General features: G+C 42.7%; 1 protein-coding gene across 1 annotated transcript in view; it reads left to right on the top strand.

The window, feature by feature from the left end:
• Window positions 1-2,131: 2,131 nt before the first annotated feature.
• Window positions 2,132-27,687, top strand: part of THSD4 (thrombospondin type 1 domain containing 4) — a 243,174-nt gene continuing 217,618 nt past the window's right edge. The window contains exons 1-3 of the mRNA XM_072345424.1: window positions 2,132-2,390; window positions 19,980-20,084; window positions 23,187-23,256. Of these exons, the coding sequence (XP_072201525.1) occupies window positions 20,056-20,084; window positions 23,187-23,256 (99 nt within the window). The 5' untranslated portion in view covers window positions 2,132-2,390; window positions 19,980-20,055. The remainder of the gene's footprint in view (window positions 2,391-19,979; window positions 20,085-23,186; window positions 23,257-27,687) is intronic.

Raw genomic sequence — 27,687 nt, 5'->3', positions numbered from 1 at the left:
CTGAATACATTGTTCTTTTGTATTTTGTATATAGCCACATTTGTTACGTAGAGTATGAAAGACTTTAGATAACACTGCGGTGTAATGAGGACTCCTCACTCAGTTGTTCAGGACAAATCTGGTGTCAGCTCTCTGAAGCACAGATCTGTGTGGGAAGATCTGCTCCTCTCCTCCGCAGCAGCCCAACAGCTTCCTCCTACATTGCTGAGAAAGCATTAGTGTGTGCCTCTGAGCTGTTCAATGGCAAAGGGAGGAGGTGGGGGGAAGAGATAACGCTCTGCATTAGCCCTTGGGAGGGAGCAGTCATTCCGAAAGCCAAACAGAAAATAAGAGATATTAGGGAAATGAGAGTAACAGCAGCATGAAAGAGGAAGGTGCTGAGTGTGTTCTTTGGTGTTTTGGAAGAGCCCTGCATGCTCTGTGCTTTCATGTCAGGCTCCAGCTCTCCTGAGTGCTGTTAGCTCCAGCAGAACAGGCCTCTGTGGCTACCGGAGTGTGGGTTCACTCTGCTCAGCTTCCCTTAGTGCAGAAACAAGTCCTCCACCCTTGAGGGCTATGGAAATTAGTTAGCTGATTTCTCACTGGTATGGATTAAGCAAACATCCCCTGATACCATGAGTTAGGAACTCTCAAGCAGAGCAATCCCTCCATGTGGGGGATTAGTTAATTTATTAACACCCAAACACTGAGGGCTCTGCTCCTGAAAAGAAACTCCTGACTTTCATCCCTCTGGCTGCATTCATCTCTCCCAGAACAAACTGCAGTTGTGTAATCAGTGGAGCAGATGAAGCAGAACATCTAATCTGGTAAAGATCAGAACCGAAGTACTGTAATCTGCTCCTGCTCGCACGCTGCCTGGCTTAGCAGGCAGCAGTGATTGATGCACTGCATTGTGCCATGGGCAGAGCCGTGCAGCATCCGCTTCCTGCAGCCGCCAGACAGGCTCCAGCCCCCCCTAAAAACAGGTACGGGCCTCCTGCTGCCCAGCGCGGCGCTGCTCTGGGGGACTGCAGGAATGTTCTCTAGATTGAATCGTGCGGTTTCCAAACCCATTTACCTACTCCAGGTGAGACCTCGGTCTCGGAGGTACCTAACTGCCTCTATCTCAGCATCACAATGCCGCCTTTCTTCGCCCGTGGGAAAGCCCTGCAAAGCTTTAGCACGCAGCTGCCTACAGCTGTCTGTTTACAGCCACAAAGCATAGGAAACTGCCGGGGAAGCTGCGCTGCAGCGAGCGCCTGCTGAGCACGCAGGGAAAGGAGGTTGTCCGCAGTAGATCTCTCACTTAGTGCCTGTTGCTGCACGTGGGCTTGGAAATCGAGTAACCGTGTGTCTGTGCGCAAGGAATAGCAGTCAGCACTTCATCTTTCAGTGGTTGGGCTGCGTTCAGGTATAACTGAGTTGAAAATGTTGCCAAGAAAAAACAACGTATTTTGCTGTGTTTTAAAGCAAATGGGGTCAGCTGGTTGGGTCGGTTCCTGCAAGAATAATATATACGCACAGTAAAAAGGCATTAAACTCAATGTTGCAATGAGCTATTGCCAGTACCGATCTGGTTCGGAGGTTCAGAGCTCGTGTTTTATGCTCACTGTATCCTTTGGTACAAGCACCCTGAGGGCTGTTAGATCCGTACGCTTGTTACAAAGCAGGAACAGAGGGACAGACCCGCATTTTCACTGATGGGCTCCGAAGTTATCACAGGAGGATAGATCCTCCTGTGCGCCTCTAAGGGCTTTGCTTTTAGCAGTGCGAGGATGACGCTGGCTGCCGCCTCGGTTCCAAACCTCAGACTTCTGGACAAACACCGGGCGGTACCACGTGCGGCAGGTGCCCGCGGCGGTGGGAGCAGACGCGGCCCCGACATCCAGGGGCCCCGCCGCCCCCCGGCCATGTCCCGCCTCCCCCCCGGCACGTCCGCGCCCCGGCGCCGTCGGAAGGTGCCGTTCCCCGCCCCCCTCGCGCTGCGCCGAGCGCTCTTCCCCTCGCTCCGTTTCCCGCTCCGCCGGCGTTCGGCGCCGCCGGGGGCCGCCCCAGGGCGGGTCGGGGCGGCCACGCGCCTCTCCCGGTCGCGCCCCGGCGGCCCCGCGAGCATCGGAGGGCGGTGCGGCCGCCAGGTGGCAGCAGGCGCGGGCCGAGCCACGCCGTTGGCGCGAGGCGCAGCCGGAGCCAGGGGAGAGGCGGCGCGGCGGAGGCTGTCCTGCGGCCGCCGGGAAGCCGCCTCGGGTCCTGCGGGGCGCTGCAGCCGCGTCCGGCACTCCCGGCGGAGGGGCGCCGCCTCCCATGCGCGGGGCCGCCCGGGTGCCCGCATCTCGCCCCCGCAGCACCGAGAGCGCCTTGGCGCGGGGCGGCCGGACGGGACGGGACGGGACCGGACCGGACCGAACCGCGAGGTGAGGCCGCGCCAGGTGGGCGGGGGGGGGGGTCCGGGGCCGTGCGGGCAGTGCCCGGGGCTGGGGGTCGGCCTGGGGGGATGGCCGGGACTGCGGGGCCCGGCGGGGGTTGCGTTGCGCTCCTCGGGCTTCGCGGAGCCCGGGGAAGTTTCTCTCGGCTGTGAGAGACCTTCTCCCATCTCCGCTGCGAAGCGCCGGGCTGCCGTTGTGCCCCGCTCCGTGCCAGGAGCCATTTCGGTGCTGCCGGGCTGCAGGGGCTGCGTCCAGGGAAGCGCCAGGAGCGGTGTCCCGGCAGCCGCCGCCGCGCTTAGCGCGAGCGAATCCGGCCGGGCTGCTGCGGGAGGCTGCGAGACCAGCCGAGCTTTCCTCCTGAAAAACGTGCGTCGCAACCTTTCTCCGCCGGGCCGGGTCTGTCCTGCTCTGCCCTGCTCTGTTCTATTCTGCTCTGCCCTGCTCTGCTCTGTTCTGTTCTGTTCTGCCGCCGCATCAGAGCGGTGCGCACAGCGGGACGTGCGCGGGCGGTTCCGCTGCGCTCCTCGCGCTCTCCCGCTCCTGCCTTTGTCGGCGCTGCCCGGCTCGAGCGGCGCTGAGGTACGACTCGGGCTGCGGGACCGCGGGGCTCCGGGCGGCCCTCGTGCGGCTCCGGCAGCGCCGCTCCGTGCCGTGCCCGCACCTGTGCGCTCCGCGGGCCGCAGTAAGCCGGCTTCCCCCGCTGTTTGTCCGCGCGATTCGGGAAACTTGTCAGCGCCGCGGCCACAGGTTGATGTGTGTGTGGAAACTGCTTCCTTCGGCTTGTTATTTTACGTTCAGTGTTGGGCCCCTCGCTACAAGAAGGACATTGAGGCCCTGAGTGCGTCCAGCGGGGCTGTGGGGGCTCTGGAGCACGAGTGTGATGAGTGCAGCTGAGGGAGCTGGGATGGGTCGGTCTGGAGAAGAGGAGGCTCAGGGGAGACCTCACTGATTAACAGCTCCTGAGAGGAGGTTGTGGGGAGGTGGGGATCAGCCTCTGCTCCCGGGTAGCAGTGATGGGATGAGAGGGGATGGCCTGAAACTGAACCAGGTGAAGCTGGGGTGGGATGTTAGGAAGTATTTCTTAGAATGAGCAGTGATGCGCTGGCACGGGCTGCCCAGGGAGGTGGTGGAGTCACTGTCCATGCAGGTGTTCTGGAGCCGCGGAGATGTGGCAGCAGGACGTGGTCAGCGGGCATGGTGGGGATGGCTGGTGGTTGGATGAGATGCTGTGAGTGGTCTTTTCTAACCTCCATGATTCTGTGGTTCAGTCCTACTGCCAATACTGTCCGTTCCTGACTTATTCTCTGCTTGCTATATCACACAATCATAGGAGCATCTTTGCGCCATTTTCAGAACTGCATTATGTTATTTCTCTCCCTTATCACTCCCGCTTTTTCAGAGCAAAGAATTCTTCACCTTTCAGTCATTTCTCTTATGGGAGTTTTCCCACATCCAGTAATAGTGTCAACACCTTTCTGTATGTTTTCATTCTATTATATGTTCTTTTTGGTCAAGGGGTCAGCAAACTAAGTTAAATTCCAGACCATCTCAGCACGGCTTACACATCAGCAGGAAGGCTTCCACTAATGGATGTGGCAGAATCTAGAAGATTCAATTATGTACATAGCCGACAAAGGCAGTAGAAACATCTGTAGCTCGCTGTGCTCATCTGTTAATGAATCAATGTGATTTATTTATTTTTTAATCAGAAACGATATTTAATTAACTAGCTGTTAGGAGCTCAATACAAGGGCATAATGCCATGGTTGAAGTGGGCCTCCTAATGGATGTGCAGTACTCCATCAAAATGCTGTGCGGGTCCCTGCTGTCTTCCTGTCCTGTTCTGAGGTAACACTGGGGCCTGGAAGTGCCCAGATGTATCTGAGCTCAGTGCTGTTGGTGGGAGTGCTGGTGCGCTCAGACAGTGTGGTCTGTCTAACTGCAGCTTGCCAAGTTGGACTTCTTTCTGGCATGAGACTGGAAGTGATCTATTGGTTGATGTGACTTCCACCCTTTCAGTATTATCAGGGGTTTAAAATGAAACGTGATGCTGCCAAAATTCATTAGACAGCTGTAATTCCTGGTGGTTTCTTTTCTGTTGCCTCTCTCCCAAGGATTCCAGTGAGACATTGGATGTCAGTGGACCAGGAAGTGTCTTCTGAGGAGTAAAGTGCTGTAAGATGAGAATGCATAGTAATGCTGGCAGTAGGAGATCAGCTGTTTTGAGTTATCATATAGAGGCTTTCAAAGTGTGTGTGTAGGTAAGAAGCGCAGGTTATTTGTTATAACTGTGTCCTGAACGTGGCTTTTAGAAGCAGGGCTGGTTTTGCTTATGGTGGCTCTAATCTGGAATGGTTCCATTGGAATCAATGGGGCCAATTCTGGTTCATAGCTCTCAGAAGCACTTGGAATAAGAAGTGTTACGTGGTGCAAGATTGTTGTCCTTTCACACTTCATACAACAGGTTCTTTCAGAGCTCCAGCAGATTTAATTGCAGGAAATTAATTAGGTTGTTGGTGCACAGTGATGAGTTTTATGATTGCAGTATAAAAAGTTTGCTTTTGCTTTTGCTGTAGAATAAAGTGAATAAGTGCGCTGGGCAGACATGCATGAAACTAAGGCTGAAAACTAAACAAAACCAGACTGAATCCACTTGAAGACTGGCTTGTGTGTGTGGTTCTGTGTGGACAGTGACTGCAGGAAAGCTGCTTTTCAACATAGTAGTCTCAGTGCTCTGTGATGTTAAATCTGACATGTGATATTTGGAGCATTGACAGAGACAGTTGTTGAAAATAGGGGTGAAGAAATGTCAGACACTTTTTTTTCCCCCTATGCCTTAAAACTTGGTTTGCTGTCTAAAGTTAAGAGCAGTCAGTATAGAGACTCCTATGGCTTGTCAGTTATTCTCTTAGAGAACACTGAGTTTTGATGATTGAGCACTTAATATTCAGAAAAAGCATAAAAATTTTAACTTTGTCCTCTGTTTTGCTGTATTATCACAACAGGCTTCAATTTTAGAAGACTGTCATTTCTTCGTGGAATCATTAAGGTTGGAAAGGACCACTAAGATCATCTAGTCCCATCCCAACTATGGCCAATATTCATGTCCCTTGGTGTCACATCTACCTGTTTCTTGAATGCCTCTAGGGATGGTGACTTCACCATCTCCCAAGGCAGCCTGTGCCAGTGCATCACTGCTCCTGATATCCCACCTGAGCCTCCCTTAGTGCAACTGAAGGCCATCACCTCTCATTCTATTGCTGTTACCTTGGAGCAGAGGCCAACTGCCACCTCACCACAACCTTTTATCACTGTACAGAGCAATAATGCCTCCCCTGACCTCCAGACTAAACAATCTCAGTTCCCTCAACCACTTCTCATAAGACTTGTGTTCCAGACCTCTCACAGCTTCATTTCCCTTCTCTGGACACGCTCCAGGGCCTCAATGTCTTTCATGCAGCGAGGGGTCCTATGTATACAGAGCACAGTATTCAAGATGCAGCCTCACTGGAGCTGCGTAGAGAGGGACAATCACCTCCAGGTCCTGCTGGCTGCACTGTCTCCGGTACAAGCCAGGATGCCATTGGCCTTCTTGGCCACCTGGGCACACAACTGCTGGCTTGTGTTCAGCTGGCTGTCAGCTAACACTGTCACTGTAGACAGGCAAAGCATTTTGTACCTTTTAGTTGCGAGACGTCCTGTGATCGTGGTGCTCTCCTTTCCCTTACCTAGCTGGAGGACATGCTGTAAGGAGCCTTGTCCTCTGAACTAGGCACATGTGCAGCTCAGTTATTTGTTCATTTGTTTTCAGAAAGCAGCTTAACCTGATGTTAATGCAGTGCAGAGGGTGAATCAGGTAATTACAAGGCTAATTCTGAGTTCAAGTGGTTTAAATGTGATCAGTGGACACAATTGTGCGTTACTGATCTGTTTTATCTAAGAGTTGTTTATTGTGTATCAGCATGTAAATAACTTCTGTTGCATTCAGGATAGTGTGTTACACTGGAAAATTCTGTTTATGTACGTTAGATGTTTAGGGAGAATGCGTGTACTTAGTTTGAAAGGTTAATTAGGGAGATGTTAGGCAGATACAAGTGAAAAGGAATGCTTGGGAGAGTGATCAGATGGACACGGAAGGTAGCCTCATCTTTTACTCTGTATAAAGAGACCATTGCTGAAACTGTGCTTCAGGGTTGGTTCATTTTTGTTGTGTCCTTCGTTCAGTTGGCAATAGCAGATGCAAATTCCATGATTTGAAACAACTTGTTTAGTTCCTTATGGAATGTTCTGTCCCATCCGGCTTTCTCTTGGGGACTTGTGAGTGTCATGTCACATATCTCATTGTGTAGCTTCTCCTGCAGAGTCACGGCATTCCCAGAGATGGGTCAGTGCATGTAGCTTTGGTTGCTGTTAAACAAGCAGAGCTGTCAGCACCATCTATGGACATCCATTGCATGCTTCTAAGTGGTAGGACCAAGCGTTCACTTTGGGGCTTCTTGGCAAGAACTAGAAATATTCCAATGTTGATAGGATCTGAATATTATCCTTGTGCAGGAAGAGTATCTCCATCTCTGACCAGGTGCTGTGTGTGAATTGCTGGAGTGTGGGTTTCTCTTTCCAGCAGTACCACTGACCGGCTGATCAAGTCTCACTGGTGCCTTTTTCCTTTCCTTTATCTCTGAAGAAGAGATGATGATCACAGGACGTTTACCATTATTAAATTTCCTGAAGATAAAACATGTGTACACATTGCTTTAAGGTCTATAAAAACAAATCAAAACAAAAAAAGGCACTGGAATAAAAACATGTATTGCAAAGGAACAAAAACAAATGGTGTAGCATGTGCCTCTGAGGTTTATTGCTGTGTTTCTTCCAATTGCAGCTGGAGGACTTGCTTGTTGGCTATTTCACATCAGTCCTGTGCTGCTACTTCTTGGCATCCCACTTCAGTATTTATTTTGGTCCTGGTTTTGGAATTTCCCCTCACAGGAAGATTCCATACTCCATATATGGAAAAATTAGCTTTAAAAAAGGACTTCTTTCCATTGGTCTTTTCTTAGTAAGCTTTAGAGTGGCCATCTGTTTGCTTGAAAGCTCTGATCCTGAGGGCCAGTAAAGTCAAGGAAAATGTTATCACTAACTTCAGTGACTTTTGGATCAAGGCATTCCCACATGTTGTGCTCTTGCTGCTGGAAAGAACGACCAGTTTTGAGTTGTGACATCGTACTGGCACTTTAAACCACCCTTCAGAATTAGTTTAAAGCCCATTTGTTGATGTGCATGCATTCACATGTAAGGAACTCATTCTGTGTGTCTCCTGGTCCTGCAAGCAAGTGGTGCTCATTATTTCTTCAGTGGGTCTAATGCTGTGTCTGAACTGTGGTAAAAGCTCATTCTCTGATTACCACAATAGCTGGTATTGACAGAAGGCACGAATGCAACTGTCTGCTCAGGCTTTGGCTCATATTCCCAACTTGCATGAGTCGATCGATGTTAAATGTGGCAGTGTTCAAGTGCTGATGTAGCTGGAGGTTGGCCCTGCCCAAAGTGTAAACCTCTCCTTTCCTCAAACATTTTTCCTTATCATCGCTTCAGGACAATGGTTTGTGAAACAGAAATAAAGATGGATTTCTTTGGGAGCAGAGAATGCCCTGCAATGTAACAACTGCGAATTCTGAGCAACGCTGAATCAAGTTGGCAGGTTATAACTGGTTTATAAAAGGAGCAGGAGCAAGGCATTATCAGCACAGATATATCTAATGTCCTCATCAGATTTAGAGGAAGAAATGACTTCAGAGCTCCAGGAATAAATTTTTGCTGAACAGGTGGTGACATTAGCAGAGTCCCAGAAGCTACAACTTGTCCCAGAAGCCGGCAGTTTGTTAGTGTGCAGTACAGTCTGCATTTAGGAAGATAAAGGTAGATTTGCCCCAATCAGAGTCTGGCTTACAGATAAGGAAATTCTAAAATCAGTGTGTCTGGCTTGATGTTCTCTGAGCTCCTTAGAGTTTGCATTTGCAGTCTTCTCTTTGGCAGTCCAGGAGCTGGTGCCTTGCTCTTTAAATGGGAGCAGTGCTCGTCACATCATCAGTTCCTGGAAGTGGGGCCTCAGGAGTCTCTCTGGGTACCAAAAAAGTCATTTAAATACACAGCGTGGTGGATACAATTCAGTCCTCTACAGAGAGTCAGCAAAAAGGTTGTTCGCTATTTCTGTGGTCCTGTTTCCCCTTCTTTTAAGACTGCTGTAAACTTAGAGTACCCAGCTTTATGTGATTAAATATGGAGAGAAATGCACTTCTTTACAAAGCTATGATTTATTTATTTTTTATGGCATTCTTTTTGATTTCACTTTTCTTAGTTAATATATTTATTTATTTATTTATTCTTTTCCCTAAACCCAGCTTTCTTAATATTTTAAGTACGGAAATAACATTCCCTTTGTATTAAATTCAAGGGATAGCTGTTGTGGTGATGGGATTTTCAGCTTTCCTACTCTGTCTTGGGGGGTTGTATTGACCTCTACTGTACAGAAATGAAGTTCAACAGAGAAACCCAGGGGTGACTGGAATCTCCCTGAACTTGCCTGTGCCCATGTGGAAGCAGGGCTGCTGCTGGGTGAGGCGATGGCTTGGGGCCTTGCTTGCCTAAAAGTCCTGTCCCGTATGACTGTGTGGCCTAGTGTGGCAAAGGAGCAGCAAACTGCCTGGAGCTAGATGCTTACTGTAAGCCTGGAGGACACCGTCTGTAGCCCTGCATAGAAATAGTGTTGTTTCCTGCTAGTTGCCATCATAAAGGGCTGTGATGTCTGCCCTGCACCATGCTATCCCTGTTCTTGTTTTGGGAAAAGGGTGGATAAAAAAACCCTCTTAAAAACTGTGTCTGTGTGAAAAACATCTGTTGTGCCAGGCCTTGCTGGGTCAGCATTTGGATCTGTGGAAGAGTACTACTCCTCCAGGAGACAGACGTCACTTAGATACTCAAGTTTGGTATGACTAAAATCTGTACTCCTTCATCAAGCGGATTCCCCGGTGACTCCGTTTGGCTTTGCTGGCCAGAAGTGCATGGAAGGAGAACTCCAGTTCTAGATGGCAAACTCAGCAAAACCCTTGACAACAATCTGAGAGTTGGCTGGGAAATTCAGTTTCACATTCAGTCCTGTTTTTTTCTGTGGTTACAGTGATTGCTGTCATCCTGGTTTGGTAAAGTTGTGCTGATAGTGGTTGGTTTTATGTTATGCTTGTATTCTTGTTTGGTTATTTCTATCTACAATGTCATTTCTACAAAAGTAAAAGGAAGAATGATTTTGCTTATCAGATTGGCAAAGGGAAGCAAGAGCCCGTCCAATCCCACCCTGCTTAGTTACAATAAAATGACATCCCATGACACAAGCTGTCCAAAAGGCTGATGGATTACTCAGAATGGATGCAATAACTTAATCTGGCAGCAGCAAAGGCTCTGTCTCATGTTCCCGTAGTTCTGTGAAGATACATTCACTGGGGAGGTGGATGTGGAACAGCAGACAAACGTTGCAGTTCTTTGGGCATCATGTGGAGTTTGCTGAACTCAAACAGCACAAGAATAAGGACCTAAAAGAACAGAGTATGTTAACCATTAACTGTTAGTATTGTTCAGCTTTGGCAGCCCAGGAATTACTGATCGTGTGTTGAAATATGGGGGTTAAGGCTGGATGTCAGCTTTGATTTCCGTAGTGATAACCAGGCATTAAAAATGTGCTATCCTATATTCTTTACTTCTTCAGACATTGTTTGTACTTGTTAATATAGATAGTGCATCAAAAAAGACTTTTTTCCTTACAGCTCAAGGTTTTGCTCACGTTGCCACTAAGGAGCTTGAAGAACTTTGGCTGCTTCTCATTAGAAGTTGAAAATGCTGCAGGATCAGTTTCAGATTGATTCCCCAGGCAGCGGCAATACTGCTGGCACCAGTTGGGAGCATGGTTGAAAATTAAATAATTATAATTAGTAATAGATTGAAATGAGAAAAAAAAAAAAAAATCTCTGCGTGGTTTGAATGATGGAAGCGTGAAAAGATGAAAATGCTGCTCTATCTAATACTGTTAGAATTGACAGAAATGGATCTGACTCTTGAACCGTGCTGCTTGTGATGAAGTTGTGATTTGTTTTTATTGCTTTGAAATGGAAGAGGGAGAGAAACTGTTTCCAAATGTATCTTGCTGGTAATTGAGGGTTCAGAAAGGTGGTGCTGATCGGTGTGTTTCTGCTTTTTGATTTGCTGGTTTCCCAAAGTTATGTTACAAGGGCTTGTCAAAATTCCCATTTACTCAGACCATGCAAATCTTATGCTTAACCCAGCAGCCCCAGTGTCAGTCAGTGTCCGAAGGGGGCTGACGTTTGAGCTGCATTCCTTTCAGCCTATCTCCTCCCTGCCTCCAGCAGTGGATACTCAATTAGAGCTCAGGTCACTTTACTGACGTTAAGCTGTATGCTGAACAGCAGTGAACTCTAACTGCTAATTTAAAGAAAATAAAAAGCAGTCACTCTTTTGTTTCTTTTCAAAGATCCCCACTGCTCCTGCATTGTCTGCCTGTTGCATAGGGAATATTTAAAGCATCAACTGAAGCTCACAATGCTGAAGGAGTTACTCTGTTTGACTCTGTTTTCTTTCCCAGCAGTTTGCAATCGGCTCTACTTGTTTTCTTGAAATGCCAAGAAGTCTCTCACATTTTGAATCCTTATTTTCAGTTTTTAGGCACTTGGGTACGTTTTCCTGTAGCTTCAAGTGATGTCAGGTGAAGGTCAGCGCACTGTATTAACCTGCCCTTAAGCACAAATAAGTTCAGGCTCTTCTGCCAAGAGATGACCTTTTGATTTCTTTTTACCTGACACAATAAGGGCTCTGTTTCAGAGTTCTTCACTCTTCCTTTACTTAGGCAAAGTCCCAGCTACTTGAATAGGTTTGCATGGGTGAGGAGGGTTACAAAAGTTCCTGAAGCTTGGCTGAGGGTTCTGCCCTGTAGTTCAGTTTGAGAAACTGGAAGAGGCTTGGCATTTATTGTGGTCAGAAGAGAGCAATGAAAGGTGAGGGGGGATTTTGTTGGGACTTGCATCACTTCTGTGTCTGAAGCTACATGAGTAGCTGGTTTTAAGCTACTTAGATCAACAGAGATAGTGAGGTTTATGTACCACCAGAAGGCTGCGTGCATTGCCAGCGGGCAACTGGTATTGAAGTACTCAATGCTTTCCCTTCCATTCAGGGTGCATGCTTGAGCTGTGAGATTTAGGACTGCTTAAAGCAGGAAAAACTCAAGGTTGAGACCTGACCTGAAAAGGACAGCTGGGAGTCAGAAAATGAAGCACTCCTGACTCCTTATTTTTTTACATAACGTTGTTAGTAAGGGTTGACAGTGGTTGTTGCTGATTCTGTGACGTTAGCATCCTTTATCTGTCAGCCATAAAGTCATTCTTTGCAGGCTGCTGCATGCCATTTGCCGTGCAATTTCTTTACTTTTTAATATGCAGCCAGTGAAATATTCCACCGTTGTTGAGTGATCGATAGCCTGAGATTATCTGAATGTACAGTTATTGTGAGGCTTTGTGTCAAGGACTGATATCTCCTGTGGGACAGTTTATACAGTTTATGTTAAGTAGACTGAAATACCGTCATCTGGGCTACCCGAGCACAACAGGCACAGCAGCAAGACAGGACTTGTAGGATACCTAAAATCCCTTTCAAATGGACAGGGTAAGAATAAACAGCTCCCACTGCTCTGTGCTAAAGGATCTTGCGGTTCATTTTTCAAATGGAGGAGGCACGTGGAGGTATGATTGGTGCAAACATCAGGATTTTTCTAGAAGTGTGCACCAACCCTCGTTGGAGTGAGGACTTCAGGAGAATTACAGTCAGTGGTTGCAGCCTGAAGGGGTGTGATAACTGAGAACATAAATTGTTTCTGGGTTTCTGAACGCTTGTATATTACATATCTTTGGCTGTTGTTAATCATACTGTATCTTCATGTCTCTTCAAGTTACAGTGATGCTGTTGTTTGCTATCTCTGCTTCATGTGAAAGCTGGGTAACAGTGTTTTCCTTTTTTGTTTCCACTTACACCCTCACATAAAGAGGAGATGAAACTTTGCAAATGTGACTCTTTAAGTGCTAAGCGTGTAGCAACACTATTAGCATTCCATTAGCATTTGATGCTGCTATCTTGGGTGCTTCCCTGGTTTTGCAACAGTGAACTTCTAAAAAAGATTTGGTTCAAGTCAAGTCCAGAGGCTGAGGGTAGGGCAGTTGATGGCTGTTGTTGTGTTGTTCCCTCATCTCAGTTTTTTTTTGTGGGTGAAAGCTCAGCCAGGAGTTCCTCAGTGAGTTCTCTGAGTTCTACCTGTGCTGTTTGTTTGCCTGTAGAATTTATTATTTGCAAAAGTTTTACAAGGCTTCTTGTCATTATTGCTGTTGGCTCTCAGAGTTCCATTGAAAGCTTATGCTTTCATGTTGGCTTTAAATTCTCTGGTATTCTGTCTCAAAATTATGAAAGAAATAGTTCTCTTAAGACTTCTCATTAGACCTATTATCCTTCATTATGTAGAAACATGAAAGAAAGCAATAAATCTTTAAATTCCATTGTTGCATTTCTGTACCAGTGTGTAGGGAGCCCCAGATCAGACAGGATTTTAAAGAGCAATAAGTTAGAATCTCATCATTCTTACCGCATTGTTTGACAACAGTGCAGTGATATATTGTGATTGGTTCATTTCGGGATGTTTGAGGAGCGTAGTCTGAAGCTGTACAAGATGTGTAAGCTTCATGGTGAGCTGCGTTTCTGTTCATTTTCTCACAATAATCTGTACTGACTCCTAAAAATAAAGCATCACACACAAGTCTTGCTGCTAGCTATGTGGAATTTCCTTTGGAACAGATCACAGCAGTTGACTTATGTTTTATTCAGCAAAGAGATGTGTAGAATTATCTGAATTTCATAGTATCTCTGTTTGCTCTGGGCACATCACTTGTTTTTCAGTGGTCCCTAAAACATATCCTCATATGGGTACCTGAGAAGCTTCCACGTGCTTGCATCTGGCCCCTAGCCAACTGATACCCTATGTTACTCTCCTATATCACACCCATTCAGAAGATACTTGGTGTTCCTCCCAAGTGTTAAAGGATACTATATCATCTATTTCATACTATATAACAGGCAGATAAATCGCTGAAGCCTGCTGAGGATGGTTTTTATCTCGTTTTATAGCTCTGCACAAAGAAAATAAGAATAATGCTATGGACACCCTTGGCCAAAATGTGTTATTTGAGCCCCAAAGATTTTGATGGGAATCTCAGTGGATGTCAATGTTATATTTATAGATGTGTATTCCTGTTAGTGTCTGTTCTGCTGCATGAGGTTTTACAGTAGAACGTTAAGCATTGATGACAGTAACGAATATCAATAACTACCCAGAAGAGAAACATCTGGACTGTCTTGACAATACTATGCTCACTGCGATCACTTGGGTGTTCTGTGGTACTCTCTTCCGCCAGGATGCTTCTGTTAGAAGTTGGCTAGCAAGATTGAAAAGTGGTTTGGTGTGATTGTGGGAGCATCCCTCTACAGGTACAGCTTCATCACTCATCTGCTTTGGAACAAAGTACAAGCGTTTCCAGAAAGCACTGTTCTTTGGAGGTGCTGCTTCTGCTAAGTGGTGGTTCCTCCAATGATACTCTGAAGAAAATAATTTTTCTGGATAAGCAAGCAAAGATTTCAGGTCTCTACCACGTCCTTCTTGTTATGTGCTAACACTGATGCCCCAAACAGAAGAGAAATCTTCTAAGAAGAAGAGAGGGAACTCTGTGAAAGCTGCTGTTTTGCTATTACATGTGTTGATGTAGTATCTTGATGGGAACACCAAATGGTTTTTCATGAGGACAGTGATAGATATAATCATCCATCTGCTATTTAATTTCTTCATCTTAAAATCATGGCTTTGCAGTTCAGAACTTTGACTTTGTTGGAAATATTTCAGAGAATTGTTGATTCTGTTGTTCCGCTAGTGAATCAGCGCTAATTTAGATGGGTTCTTTGGCATCAGGTCTTTTGTGTTGGAGTCATGAGGAGAGTTAATTGTGGTAGGTTAATGATACATCTGTTTACCAGTGAATGAAAGATTTCAAAGGGTACTTGTCACAGGGAGGAATACTTGGTCTTCGTCTGTGCATGCTGCTGAATGGTGCCCAATACTCTGGCCAACAAAACTACGCTGTGAAGCACAGCACCCTGAATTTTTTGTTTCTTCTTTTTCAGTGCAGAGAATATTGATGTTTGGGCACATGTTTGAAATGGTTATGGAACAGCATGAAAGCTAATTCTCATGGTCTGCTGCTGAAAACTTGAAAATATGGCTTGTGTAATGCCAGGCAAATATTCTCATTAGATAGCTGGCTAGAAAATAGTGTTTCATCATTACAGAAGGCAGGTATCTCCTACCTGTGCAATAATTATGAATACACAATTTTTACTTGACTGCATTTCTACGAAATAGCTGCTAAAATACATAGTGAATTACTTTCTTTGTGCATGTACCTTCAATAAGCAATGCTGAAATATTTGTTTCCTATGAGCTTTGCAACTAGGACGTATTGTATTTGAGTGGGGTGATTGGGTTCTTGATTTTCAACCAAAAGATGTTAGGTCCTCTGATGGCCATAATTACCTCTTGATGTACACTGCTATTAAATGCTCTTGCAAGCTTGAATGTGGAAGAATCTCAAACTGAGATAGGCTGAGTCATGGGAGCTTTTCTTTGGAGAGACTCCTGGTGTTCTGAAAACAACTTTCTTCAAGTAAGTCATGAGAAGGAATAAGAAAAGCTCCTTTTCTTTGTCTCACCAATGAAGAAATTAGCGGAGGCGACAATAAATTTCTGGTATTCCTATCTGCTGCGGAATGCACATCTATACTTTGTAAGATCAATATTGTTACAGTTTTTACAAAATAGACTTGGAGATGGGAATTCTGTACATATTTCTTCTCTCAAATGTTTCTAACTAGAGCATTGTAGCTACCAGTCACAGCAGGCAGTTGTACCCGAGTCTCCACAAGGTGGAGAAGGCCTGAAGTGGTATGTGAGCTGTTCATCTAGAACACCACTCTAGCCACTTGTATGTAGTGAAAAAGCATTTAGAATAAGTGTGGAACACGCTGCTCCTGATAGTTGTGTGTGCCTTGATTACTGGGGATTTGTGAGCCAGGGCATTTGTAGCTGTGACATAAGTAGAATATGATAGCAGAACATTGAATAAATACTTTCAGATAGCAACAGAATTGCTCAGGTCCTTATATCTATACACTTTGTTGTTCAGTGGTGATTCAGAACAGCCATGGCAATAGTTGGAATTCCTTAATTCACTGACCGATGACCGATTGCTGTTGGGATTCCTGTGGTAGCCCATTTTCATAGAGAAGGGAAGGTAGAAAAACAGCCATCATGTGGCTTGGCTACCTCAGCTTGACACATTAGTTCACTGTATACTGGTCTTTTCACATATGAACAGATACATAAGTATGTACCCTTTATCCATCCTGTCAGAAGGAATATCAGTTAACTTATCTAACATGGAATACTAAGTATATGCTGCAACTCTGTCCTCCACTTCTTTGTGGTATTTTTTAGTTTTGTTTTATTCTGCCTATGAAGACTATTGAAGGGTTCAGGGATCTTTTAGTAAAATGTGCTGTCTGGCTGCATTATTTCATAGAAAAATGTGGAAAATGTTCATCCGACCTTCAGTTGTTTTCTGTAGAAAAATAACACAGGAAAATCAGGGAAAGGTCAATTGCTTACTGGTGCTCTGCTGGTCTCTGATGTTGAGCATAGTAAGGTTTCCTAAATGGGCTGCTGTGAAAGACAGCGTAGAGTCAGGATCCCAACAGTGCACTTTCATCTCTGATTCCTTGGCAAAGCGTTCAGCTAGAAATGAGGTTGCCAGTGTATATTGGCATCGTAAGAGATCTTTCTTCTGAAAAATGTGTTACTAGGCACAGCTTGAAAAATAATATTGCCAGGGATTTGCCCAAAATTGCACAGCCTGTCAGTGTGGGATCTGGAAGTGAACTGAAGGCAGATCTGCAGTGATTTCCACACAGTTACATCCCAAGAATCTCTCTGTTAATTTGGAGAGATTTAAGATCTCTCTTCCAAGATTAATTTTACCTTTATGTATTTGTACTTTGCCTGGAAGCCATGCATGGGGGTAAGTCCATTTTTTTGACAGTCAGTTTAATCTTGAATTCATTTTTTATTTTAAAGCTGTATCAATGTGGTAGACACAGAAATCACCTTTTCAGGAGTTGGGTTTAAAAAGAACATGCAAAAAACACTCCTCGGCTTAACACTGCTACTCAAAACACGTTGCCTTTGCAGTTGATCTCAATTAAACTCTAAATCCTAATTCATGCTAGAATAATATACCTCGTTGAACTTTTCAAAGCTATTACTGCAATGTGAAATCTGTGCTTAAGGAGTTAGATTATTATGGTGCATAAGAAGTTTTAGAGTGTGTTTTAAAACAGGTTCATTATTAAAATATTTTCACTTTTATGGTTTTTTAATTACTAATCTTTGTTCAGCAAATATTAAATGAATTCTTCAGAACCAATGGAATCTAGAGAAGCACTGAATAAACCAGTCTTGTCATATGACTGTGACTCACAATGTATAAAATCAGTGCCTGTTTTCATAGGCTCTCCCTCTACTTTCAAAACTGTACTGTATGTTTTAATGTAATTAATAAATTCTTGAGGAGATTAAAACTCTGGTGGTAGATGTCAACTGATATGGTGTGAGCTATTGAGTGTACACACAAATTATGGAGCTAGATAGATTTGATGTGCTGTCAGGTGCTTTACTGAAGTGTTGTGAATGTAGCGACTTTTGGGTGCAATCTCAGCATAATTAAATGGGTGTGAGCAACTAAACTAATAAATACTCTATGCTTTACCATTGCACAAGGGAATAGATTCCAAGGCAATCTTAAAGAGAATGTATACTTTTTTAATTTAACTATTTAAATTTAAATATTTTTTACTATTTTTTCCCCCTAAGTAACACAAAGAGAGCTTTGTACATAAGTGGAAATGGCTTTGGAATGATGCTCCCATTTCTTAGCTACTTCAGGTTGCTACTGACAGTAGCTGGCAAGCTATTTAATCAAACCAGGAAGACAAATACTGAAGGAAATTTAAGTTGACTTGCCATAAATCTAAGTCAACAAGATAAAATAGGCTTAGAGGAATTCTGGGCTGAACTGAGTCTGTGTGTTTGTACGTGATGTATCTCACATCATTGCTGTGAATTAGAATAGATGGTCTTTGGTTGTTGCAGTAGATATGTGTCTGTATGGACTTACTAAGAACATTCTTTTACCTTTTGTGCACAAGTGGATGTGGACATAAGTGAATAACAGGACTTAGGAGAAGTACAGGTTGATGCTAAAATCACGTTGGAATTTGTGAAATATCGTCCACTTGATACACAAAGGGTAAAGTCACATGAGAAGTTATGTATGAGTAGTCCTGTGATGTCTGAGCGGTTAAGGTAACTAAATCATTAGCTTTTAACAGAATTTTAGATCACCTCATGGGAAGATGTTTTTGAAGTTGATTAGCCCAGGAGGAAATCTCCCTGTTGGTTTCCCAGTAGACGTCCCTCTTGCTTAACATCCTGTACAGTGTCTGTGATGTCCGTCCTGATAATTCCATGTATTGCATTATTTAATACTGTGAGACATGTAGTTGTGTCCATCGCAGCAAACTCCTGGGATTGTCCATGAGCCTACTAGATTCCTTTTTTGAAGTTGCCACCATTGTCCATCTCTGCCCCCTTTTTTTGAAATCCCCATTACAAATCAGTGCTTTCATTTTCTAATTTCATCTAGGCACCTGTCTGATCGCTGCTGACTGCGGGCTGCAGTGTCTGACTACTAGCAGCACGTGAGGCTGAGGTAATTGAAAACACCCTGCAGGTCATGTTGAGAATGTCAGGGCGAATATCAGTAAATATCAAGAGGAAAGACTCTTACGATTGGTTCATGACTCAATAGTAGAAGTTCTGAGACTGGTAGCAGTTAGAAGGCATTAGAATCACTCATAGTGTGAAAGGGGAGGAGGCACAAATCAGGGTCTGTTTATTCAATCTCCTTTTCTGTGACCTGATGCACATTTTATTTCATGCAGTGAGCAACCTTTCCATTTGGCTGGGGAGGAGGTATGAATTCTGCTCCATCCTATATGGTGCTGTTTTTTTTTTTTCTACCCAGTTTCACACGTTTGCTTTTATTTTACTTTGGGGATGAAATAATGAAGTTTGCTGAAATGTGGAATATTTTAACATGGTGGAGAAAGTCTTGCTAACTGCTTGAGTACAGGAGTGTGGTTTGTTCCAGCCAAAACGATATGCTCTATTTTGCTGTAAATATTAAGTCTTTTTCTAGATAGATTTAAGGTGCTTTAGAGCTCCCTGTGGGAAGGTGGCTTGATGTATTGCAGTGAGTAACACATTTTACACCTCACCGGGCTTTTGAAAACTTTCATGCCAAAATTAGTGTTATTCAGCGCTAGTGTTAACTGCCCAGCCATTCCAGGTATTCTCTTTGCCCCAGATATTCTGGAGGGAAAACGATTCTTTGTTTTATTTGTTTTTTTTTTTTTTTTCCATTTTTTTTCATTTTTCCCCCCAACCTCGTAGCAAAACTAGATTGATAACAAAATGTTTTCACATTTCATTTTCAAATGAAAGGTAATTCACAAAGTGGATTGGGAGCGTGGGCATTTGTTGTCTGAGTTTGTATCGCATAACAGTATTCTATTGGGATTAAGCTTCTCGATACAAGGATATGGGATAAAAAGATTGTTGCAGAATGAAAAAGCAGAAACAAGAATACATCTGGAAAAAACAGAATGGTGAGAGCTTGAAGCTGGGTTAGCAACTGTGTGTGTCGCATGCATATCTTCAGTTTTCAACAAGCGATGTAAAGAGTATTGCTTCAGTATGTCTGATAACTGAGTCAGATTGCAGGATCTGATGTGTGTTCTGTTCGTAATCCAGAATATCTGCTAGCAAGTAGTTTCCGAAGGGATCTGTCAGGTGCTCTGTGTTAGTGCTGTATGTATGGTCTTGCTTAACAGTATTTCTATGACTGGTATGAGAACAGGTCTTTAAGCAAAGCTTCTTGCAATTGAAATAAATGAAATCCTCAGTTTGGAGGCAAAAAAAAGGTGTAACATCTTACAGATGACTTATCAGAGATGTGGAGATGAGAATGGAAGTCAGTTAAATGTCAGTTTTGTACCCATGGCAATCAGATCAAGATTTTGCATTCTGTGGTGTTTCAGCAAAGCAGTATTGAAGTCCATGCCCCCAAAATGGGGCATGCCCAGACTATCCGTGTAAGTTACACTGGATTTACAGTGTATGTGGCTTTATGGAATTGCCATAAAGCTCATGAATCCAGGTAGAGATGATTAATGTCGGTCTGCATCCAGTTTCTAAACATCCAGAAATATACTGAATAAGCAATGTTAAATATTTTCTGTTTCTTTCTGTAGGATTTGTTTGACCTGCATTGTGCTTTACTTCAGTGAAGAATATTTTTCGCTTCAAGACACTTTGCATTGAAGGATCATGGTAGACAGTTTAATAGTTTCTTTGAGGTAAGTGATGCAGCAAAACATTTCAAATTTAATTTAATATGTTCTTAATAAACTGCAGAAAACACTAATTTAACATACCAATTTAACTGTCTCTTACTTCTGTGTTATAAGTGTTTGAATAACAGGAGAATAAATAAAAAGCCTGTCCAAAGACTAAGTAATCAGGCACATGCATCCCAGGCACAGTATTCTTTGGTGACAGTAAAAAGAAAAAGCTGTTGGTATTTGTTCCTGCTTAGAGCGTCTGTTGGTATGTGCCATTGATTTAGGATACTTTACTGGAAAGTTCCTTTTTTTTTTTTTTTTTGATGATGATGATGCTGTGCCATTACAGTCAGTGGTTTTAAATAATAGATTTGCATGTTTTAGTACCTATGCTGCCATTCAGTCTGAGATTTATATTAAGCATTCCAGAAACAGCTTGCCAGTGGGCAATGCGGGAAATACCTTTTGAGCAGTTTTCCTGACAAGGGGAACACTCAGCTTTTATTAAGCTGATCTGTTTAGTTCCTTCCATAGTTGGGCGAGCAGATTCAGAGAAAGCAGGCAGCTGTGATGCTACAGGAACAACAATTCCTGCTCAAAATGACAGCTGCATACTAGTGAACCACATACTCTTTGTACAGAGATACTGTCATTTACACCTCTGATCCAAAGCTGCTTCTTATGAATTTCAGAAGCCAGTCTTTGAATTCTGGTACCCTCCTAATATTCTGGGGAAGATTCCATATCAGAATTAGTCTGTCACGTATTATTGATGCTGTTTGTGTTATCTTTCCTGCTGAGACTTCTCCTTGTGTTTCTCCCCTGAAGTGGTTCCAGACATAGGCTGTCCTGCAGACTTTCACCTGGGGAGGAAGTCAGAAACATGAGACAAGAGCTGTACTACACTAGCAAACTCTAGGCACATGAGTAAAATACTACCACTCCTGACTGAACAGTCCACAGTTGGCCATGGTAGCCCCTAAAATACAACTTGTACGGGACAGGAACTGTACAAGTAATCTACTTTGGTATCCTCCAGCTTCATACACTGGGAGCTGTTGACTTCACTGAGAGAGGAAGAACAGTGAGAGGTGTTCCTAATTTAAATAGCAAAACTTATTTGTTGCTACTCCTAAATTAAAGCTAATGTAACTTTTTTTCCCCCCTTCCAGTTAAAAAGAAATTGGTATTGGCAATAAAAGAAAGTGAGCATGTTTGCTCTTGGAGATAAAGCTGTGCAACTTGTGTAGATCCCTGATTGTGTGTTGAACTAGCTGCTTGTCTCCAAATAGCGTCATAACTGTGACAGTACGGGCTCTACCAGCATGGTTCTTACTCAGAAACCAGAGTTAAGCAGCCATCAGTCAGCTGGGCCTGTGAGCTGCTGAGCTCTGCCTGCTCAGTACTTCAATGTGAGCATTGTCAGTTTTGAGAATAGTTAGGAAATGGAGCATTTGGAAAAGGAACATGCACATCAGCTAAAGACGGACTTGGTGCTGTCATTTTGTAGGTTGGAGGTCTGAGTCCTGTTCTACTTCTACCTTTGATTTCAGGTGTGTTTAACAAACCAGTTTCTTCATCTGTATGTTCTCCTACTGTCCACTACTGCCCTATTCATCCTTGCTCCAAACTATGTGTCTGGGCTCTTACTGTAGTTCCTTTACAGTGTCTTGCACTTTCAGCTGCTTCGTTTGTATTTGGCTTTATCACAAATGATAAGCTGTATAAAATAAAAAAACTTTGCTTTAATGGACCTCTAAGATGTTTTTCTTATTTTTCTTCTGAATCTATGTGGCAGTAAGGAATGATTTTTGTTTTTTTCCTTTAAATGTTATTTTTTTTCTTCGAGAGCAGCATGGAATCTGGTGATGAAGTGATGAAAGGCCATGTGCAGTCAGTACTTACCTAACAGTTCCTTTTGCAGTTTGTTAGCAAGAACTCTAGGAAACAGAAAACTCAAGAAAAACATTCTCCCAAGTAGAAGAATATATGTAATTGTGATAAGGAAATGCTTAGTATAAAACTGTGGTTTTGTTTAGTAGGTCTGTCTTTGAAAATACCTAAAACAATGTGAACTATTTAAAGGATTACTGCAAAGCGAACAAAGGAAGGGGCTATGAGTAGGAAGCACAGCTGGATTTTGTCTGGTCCATTAGTCTGCAGATGGGTTTTGTGTCCAAATCCATCAGTTTTATTTCTGCATTGAAATTCAGCAGCTTTTTCCTTCATGGAGGGTCCAAAGGATTCTCTTTGCAAACTGGGAACTCAGACTCCTGGTAGAGGTGAAGATAACTTAATTCTCCCTCTCTCTTACCTTTCTGTATTTGCAATGAAGGACTTGCTGGGAGAATGCAAACCAGTCCCCAGTTCAAACTTAGCAAACAAAAGACTGAGCTAACTGAACCCAACTTGCAGCGGACTCTGTGGAGTCATTATGGTGGTGAGGCTTGACAGAGCAAAGTTTGTTTGGGCTTGGTTCCCATTATGACTCCTTTCAGATTGAAGATGTGGGGACTGGGGTGATGTTTTGCTGCTTATCCTGAGTCTCTGGTGAGCTATGTCCGCTACTTTCCATCTTTTTTGCCCATTAGGTTATTCAATTTCAACAAGTGTTAGGCAGCTGGGGAGGAACCTATGTTCTGCAATATCATGGAGGCTCTTTGCATGTTTCCTGTGCTGGAGGTGGTGTTCATCTGCAAAATGAGGAGCCAGAGTTAGAAACAGACTCAGTCCACAGATGGCTGAACTGTTAATTAACACTTGAGAAAACTCATGAAGCATATCTCAATTTTGACACCAAATGCTGAGGTGCAGAAATATGTACTTAAAAAAAAATAAAAAAAATTAAACTTAATGTTATGTGAAATACTATTAATGGGTTCTTCTTGGTGAACTTTTGCTATATACGTAGGCAAACATATGTGTGTACCTTTACTGCAAGCTGTGTAGTGAAGAGAATGTTATAAGAATATTTCACACGGTTTACTGAGTCTCCTTTGGTTAGTAATGGCATTCAAGTGTGTACCTAAGTTTTTGCAGTGTCAAGCCCTTTATTAGGCTATAGATAATTTGGGTTATCGGTAACAATATATTCTTTTTCCCTATTTGCTTTTTCAGACTTCTCAGTTCACTAGCAGTGCTGGGATTTCAGTTTGTCATCCCACAGCCTTCAATTGAACACAGAAAGGTAAGCATTAGCAATATTCAGATTTTGTGTACTTAAAAGTAAACATCAGAGTAAGAAGCATAAAGCAATGCAATTTGGGTGAAGCTCTTGGAATATTATGGCTTCTGTGTGTATGTTTTTATATTAATATTATTTTTTTTTTAAAAGAGCCCCATCACAGTTAATCAGGTTGAGTGCTTTAAACAGATGTGAATGCATAAAGATTATAGGTCACGTATATAGCATTGACAGCTTATTCAATCTTTGGAGCATTTCCATCTTGTAAGACGAAGAGGAGAAGAATTCACATCAGAAAGAGCGGCACTCAGTTATGGAGCGGTTAGCAGAAGCATCCAGTTGCTCTTAGGTAGCACTTTCTCGTACCAAAATATGGATGTCTGAAACAGATATTGGACACCAACCATACTCAGATGTTAGACTGAAATTATTGAGGACAAGTTGGAAGCTGCTTAACTTTTTGCTTGTCTGCGTGTGAAAAATTCATGTCCTTAGACGTGCAGCCAACACAGAGAGGACCCCTCCATCCTTCTCTGCATTAGTGGGGCCTCTGCTGGAAAACTTAATTTAGATTTTTTTTGCACTGCTTTTCAGGAAAAAAGTGAATGATTTGGAGAGAGAGAGAGAGAGAGAGGGCAGCAGTGATTATTCTTGGGAAGCTTTAAAATGTTACCTTTGAGGGAAGTTTGAATGAATTCGGGTTGTTTAGTCTGAAGAGAAGACTGCAGGAGGAAGGCGGACGTGACCTCCAGATACTTAGGAGTGCTAAAGAGAGAACTGTTCTTTATTTCTGCAGTGAAGTAGATTAGAAGAAAGGGATTTAAATTGGCAAGGGAAATGTGATTTTGGCTATTAGAAAAAGAAATTCTTATGGCAAGGATATAAAGAAGGATAGATCACACTTACTGGATAACTTCTAGCCTTTCTATGATGGAGGTCTTTGTGAATGTGCTGGACAAATGTTTGTAAGGAGAGAAGTGTGGGTGTTGCTTATTCTGCTAGGAGTAAACCCTTTGAGTACTCTCCTGACTCTGTGTAGTCTATGATCTGTATCATATCACTTAATTAATACTCAAGCCCGATGAAAGAATCTATAAAGAAACTGAGTAATTTATTTGTTAAAATTACTTGCTTTTCAAATCATTTTTAAATAATGTGCAAGATGCATATTTATTTTTAAACTATACTTAAAGAAGATAAAATGCAAGTTTTCCTTTATGTTTTTATGTGCATATGCCAATATATTTAGTGCATAAATTGTTTTGACAACAGCTTTGTAGATACCAACTAAAAACCTGAAAGTATCTGATGTCTGTAGTCTAAGAACACAATTGCCAATTGTAATACAAGTTAAATGAGGTCCACACAGCAGCTGCCCAGGTACAACATTCTAAACCTGAGTACAGCGTGGTCTTTTTCCCTATTTCTTATCTCTCTGCTTTTGTTGTACAGTTGAGATGGTTGTTTTTGCTGCTGCTCTTTTGTAATGTTGACAGTGGAGTGCTGGTGCAATCCAGCTTCCACATGGCCGTAGGGGAAAAAATTAATGACTAAAATAGAGCAAGTCAGAGAAACAATGGCTTCATTCTGTGAAGCTCTGGAATTAGTTATGATCAAACCAGATTCTTTGTTTTCAGTTGAGTTAGAAATGCCTTGGGTTTTAACTAGCACAGGCCTCTGTACTAGTTAAAGGAACCAAAGGCATGGCATCGAGGGGCATGGCAAACACCTTGGTTATGTTCTTTGTACTGAAAACTAGTGAGGCAGAAGTTGTCTAGTGATGATCATGTACAGGTTCTGAGGCTGTCTGCTATTCTCAGCAGCTACTTCAGTAGCTCCGAAAGCCAGACATGTTTCTGGTGTGAATTCTCAGCTTTATAGCTCTGCAAGTCATTCCTTTTCCTTTTGTGTAGTCATTTGGATGTGTGTGTGTGCTGGCATCCCCAGCCATTATCTCCTGTGCAGAGATCTCCACTGTTTGGCACAGCAGTGTGTGGAGATCTGTCTCACAGGCAGAAAGGGAGAGAAAGAGAAGGATTTAGGGAACAGTAAGTCATTTTAACAGTGTAGTGAACAGCTCAGTGTTATTTGGTGGCTTTAGTACGTACACATAGAGAATACAGTGTATGTAAACTGAGAAACCAGATCTGGCTTGTAAGAAAATAGTAGTTTATACCCCAATCTGTATTTTGTATTTATTTTTTCATCTTCAAGGTAAGCATGCATTCAGGATTGATGCTTGAACATGTAGTATTGGAGAGTGGATTCTGTACTGTGCACCCTTCATACAGTTATGTTTTGCTATGAAAGCTGTGGTCAAGGACATAAAATGAGAACTGGATTTGGGTATTTGGCTGAATAGCTCATAAAATATGGCCTATTTGGAAATATTTAGCTTCTTACACTAAAACTTTTGGGAAAATGAAATAAAAATCAGGACAGTTCCCAAAGCAGCAGATTGAAATCCATTCTGACTGTCTCTGGGCACCCACAATTGAGCTGAGGTTTGGCTTTTTTATGACTTGAAAATACTTAAAAACACTGTTTTGTATTTATTTCAAAATCTTGCTGTATTTTGATCTTTTGTTTCTTATTTTCTTTGGAATCCATTAATGTTTAAAGTCATGGTAGTTTGGGAGCAGCTGACATAATGAGCAAAAATCTGTTTGCAGTTTATTAACCAATGTGAGAGCTTTTATTTAACTTTAGTCTATTACAACCAGTTAAAGTACCTTATAGCTTCGCTTGAGTTAGTGGGCCTAAGTTTAGGATTTCAACTTGAAAAACAAAGCTAATCTTATCAAACAGGATTTAAAAACAAAGAATTATAAACACATTATTACTTTTTTTTTAAAGGAAACTTCATACAAGTTCTGGAAGAGCTGAGCTCAGCAGGTTGCTTTCCGCAGACACACGCACAAGTCCATTTCTGGCTTGAAAGCCTGGGGACTGTTAGATAGAAGAGCCAAATTACTTGCGTAGTAGGGAGGTGCAGATAGTGGAATTAAGACCTGGGGGAATGACAACAGCAACTGGAAAAGTTCTTATTTTTCTCATTTGCAGTTGATTCTGTAACTCTTCAGGATACTCCCTTCTGACTAAATCTAATTCTCTTCCATCTCATAGAATCATAGAATGGCTTGGGTTGGAAAGGATTTTGAAGGCCATGCAGTCCCAAGCCTCTACTGTGTGCTGGTTCCACCCACCAGAACAGCTGCCCAGGGCCCTACCCAACCCTATGCAACCTGGCCTTGAATGCTGCCATGGATGGAGCATCCACAGCTTCTCTGGGCAGCCTGTGCTACTGCCTCACTGCCCTGTGATAGTGAATAATTTAGTGCTTATATTTCATCTGTATCTAAACCTACCAGTTTAAAACGGTTCACCCTTGTCCTGTCAAATTTGGTTCCTCTTCTTCTATAACTCTTTGGAAACTTAAGCTTGGCTCTTAGGGTGAGGCTAATAAGAAGATACTTTTGGGGATAATATTTGGGCGTTGTTTCTTTTTTTAGTTCTTATAAAGTCTTGGAATATAGTTGTGGAAGCTTCCTTGTCACAAGGACAGAATTGATCAGAACAGAATTTCTAGTCTCAAATACTTGATTAACTGACTTCTGCATAGAAATAGTTTTTGTATTTTTTTTTGTCTTTATTTACTTCGAATGGTGCTGACTTTCATTTGTGCACTGCATAAATATCTGAGAACAGAGAGTATCTCCACATATTTCCTGTAGCTGAGCTTTTGGTACTGGTCTATTTGTTAATCTTATCTCTAAATAACACAGGTTTAGACAATAATACAAATATTTTAAACATGATGTGTTCAACAGATAGAAATAAATATTCATTGGTTTAGCAAAACAGGAGGGAATATTGTATGAAAATAATCACCGTTTGCATTTAAGGTTGAACTATCTGTCTCTAACTCCTTAAACTGAAATCTTATTTAATATTTGGACAGTCCATTTTCCTTCTCCATTGGTACTGGACATATGAACAGCCCTCCTGTGCAGTCAAGCTCTCTGTTCTCCCCCATGCTGAATTTATTCAATAAATACTATTTAACCTTTACTGTAAGTGACATGCTGTGATGAACAAAAGGTTAAACCATGAAACATAACAGTCCTCTTCCCAGGCAAACAATGAAGACTATATTCACAGTTTTGCAGAAAATCATCCCTGGGTTGATTGTTAATTAATCTTATATTGCTGTATTAAGACAGAAAGTTGTGGTAAAAATGGTAATGTATACAGTAGTAAAGCTTGTCCAAATATGATTTCTAATATAAATGTTGCTTGGTTTTAACATCTTGCTCTGTTAAAACATTATTAGCATTGAAGCAATGGAGTTCCTTTGAATTTTTGTGCATATCTTTTTGTCACCCACTTGTATAGTACTACTGACTTTAGTGGAGGTACAATACATTATCAAAC

Source organism: Excalfactoria chinensis, chromosome 10 (assembly GCF_039878825.1).
Source record: "Excalfactoria chinensis isolate bCotChi1 chromosome 10, bCotChi1.hap2, whole genome shotgun sequence".
NCBI lineage: Eukaryota > Metazoa > Chordata > Aves > Galliformes > Phasianidae > Excalfactoria > Excalfactoria chinensis.
This window is presented reverse-complemented; position numbering and strand designations above follow the sequence as displayed.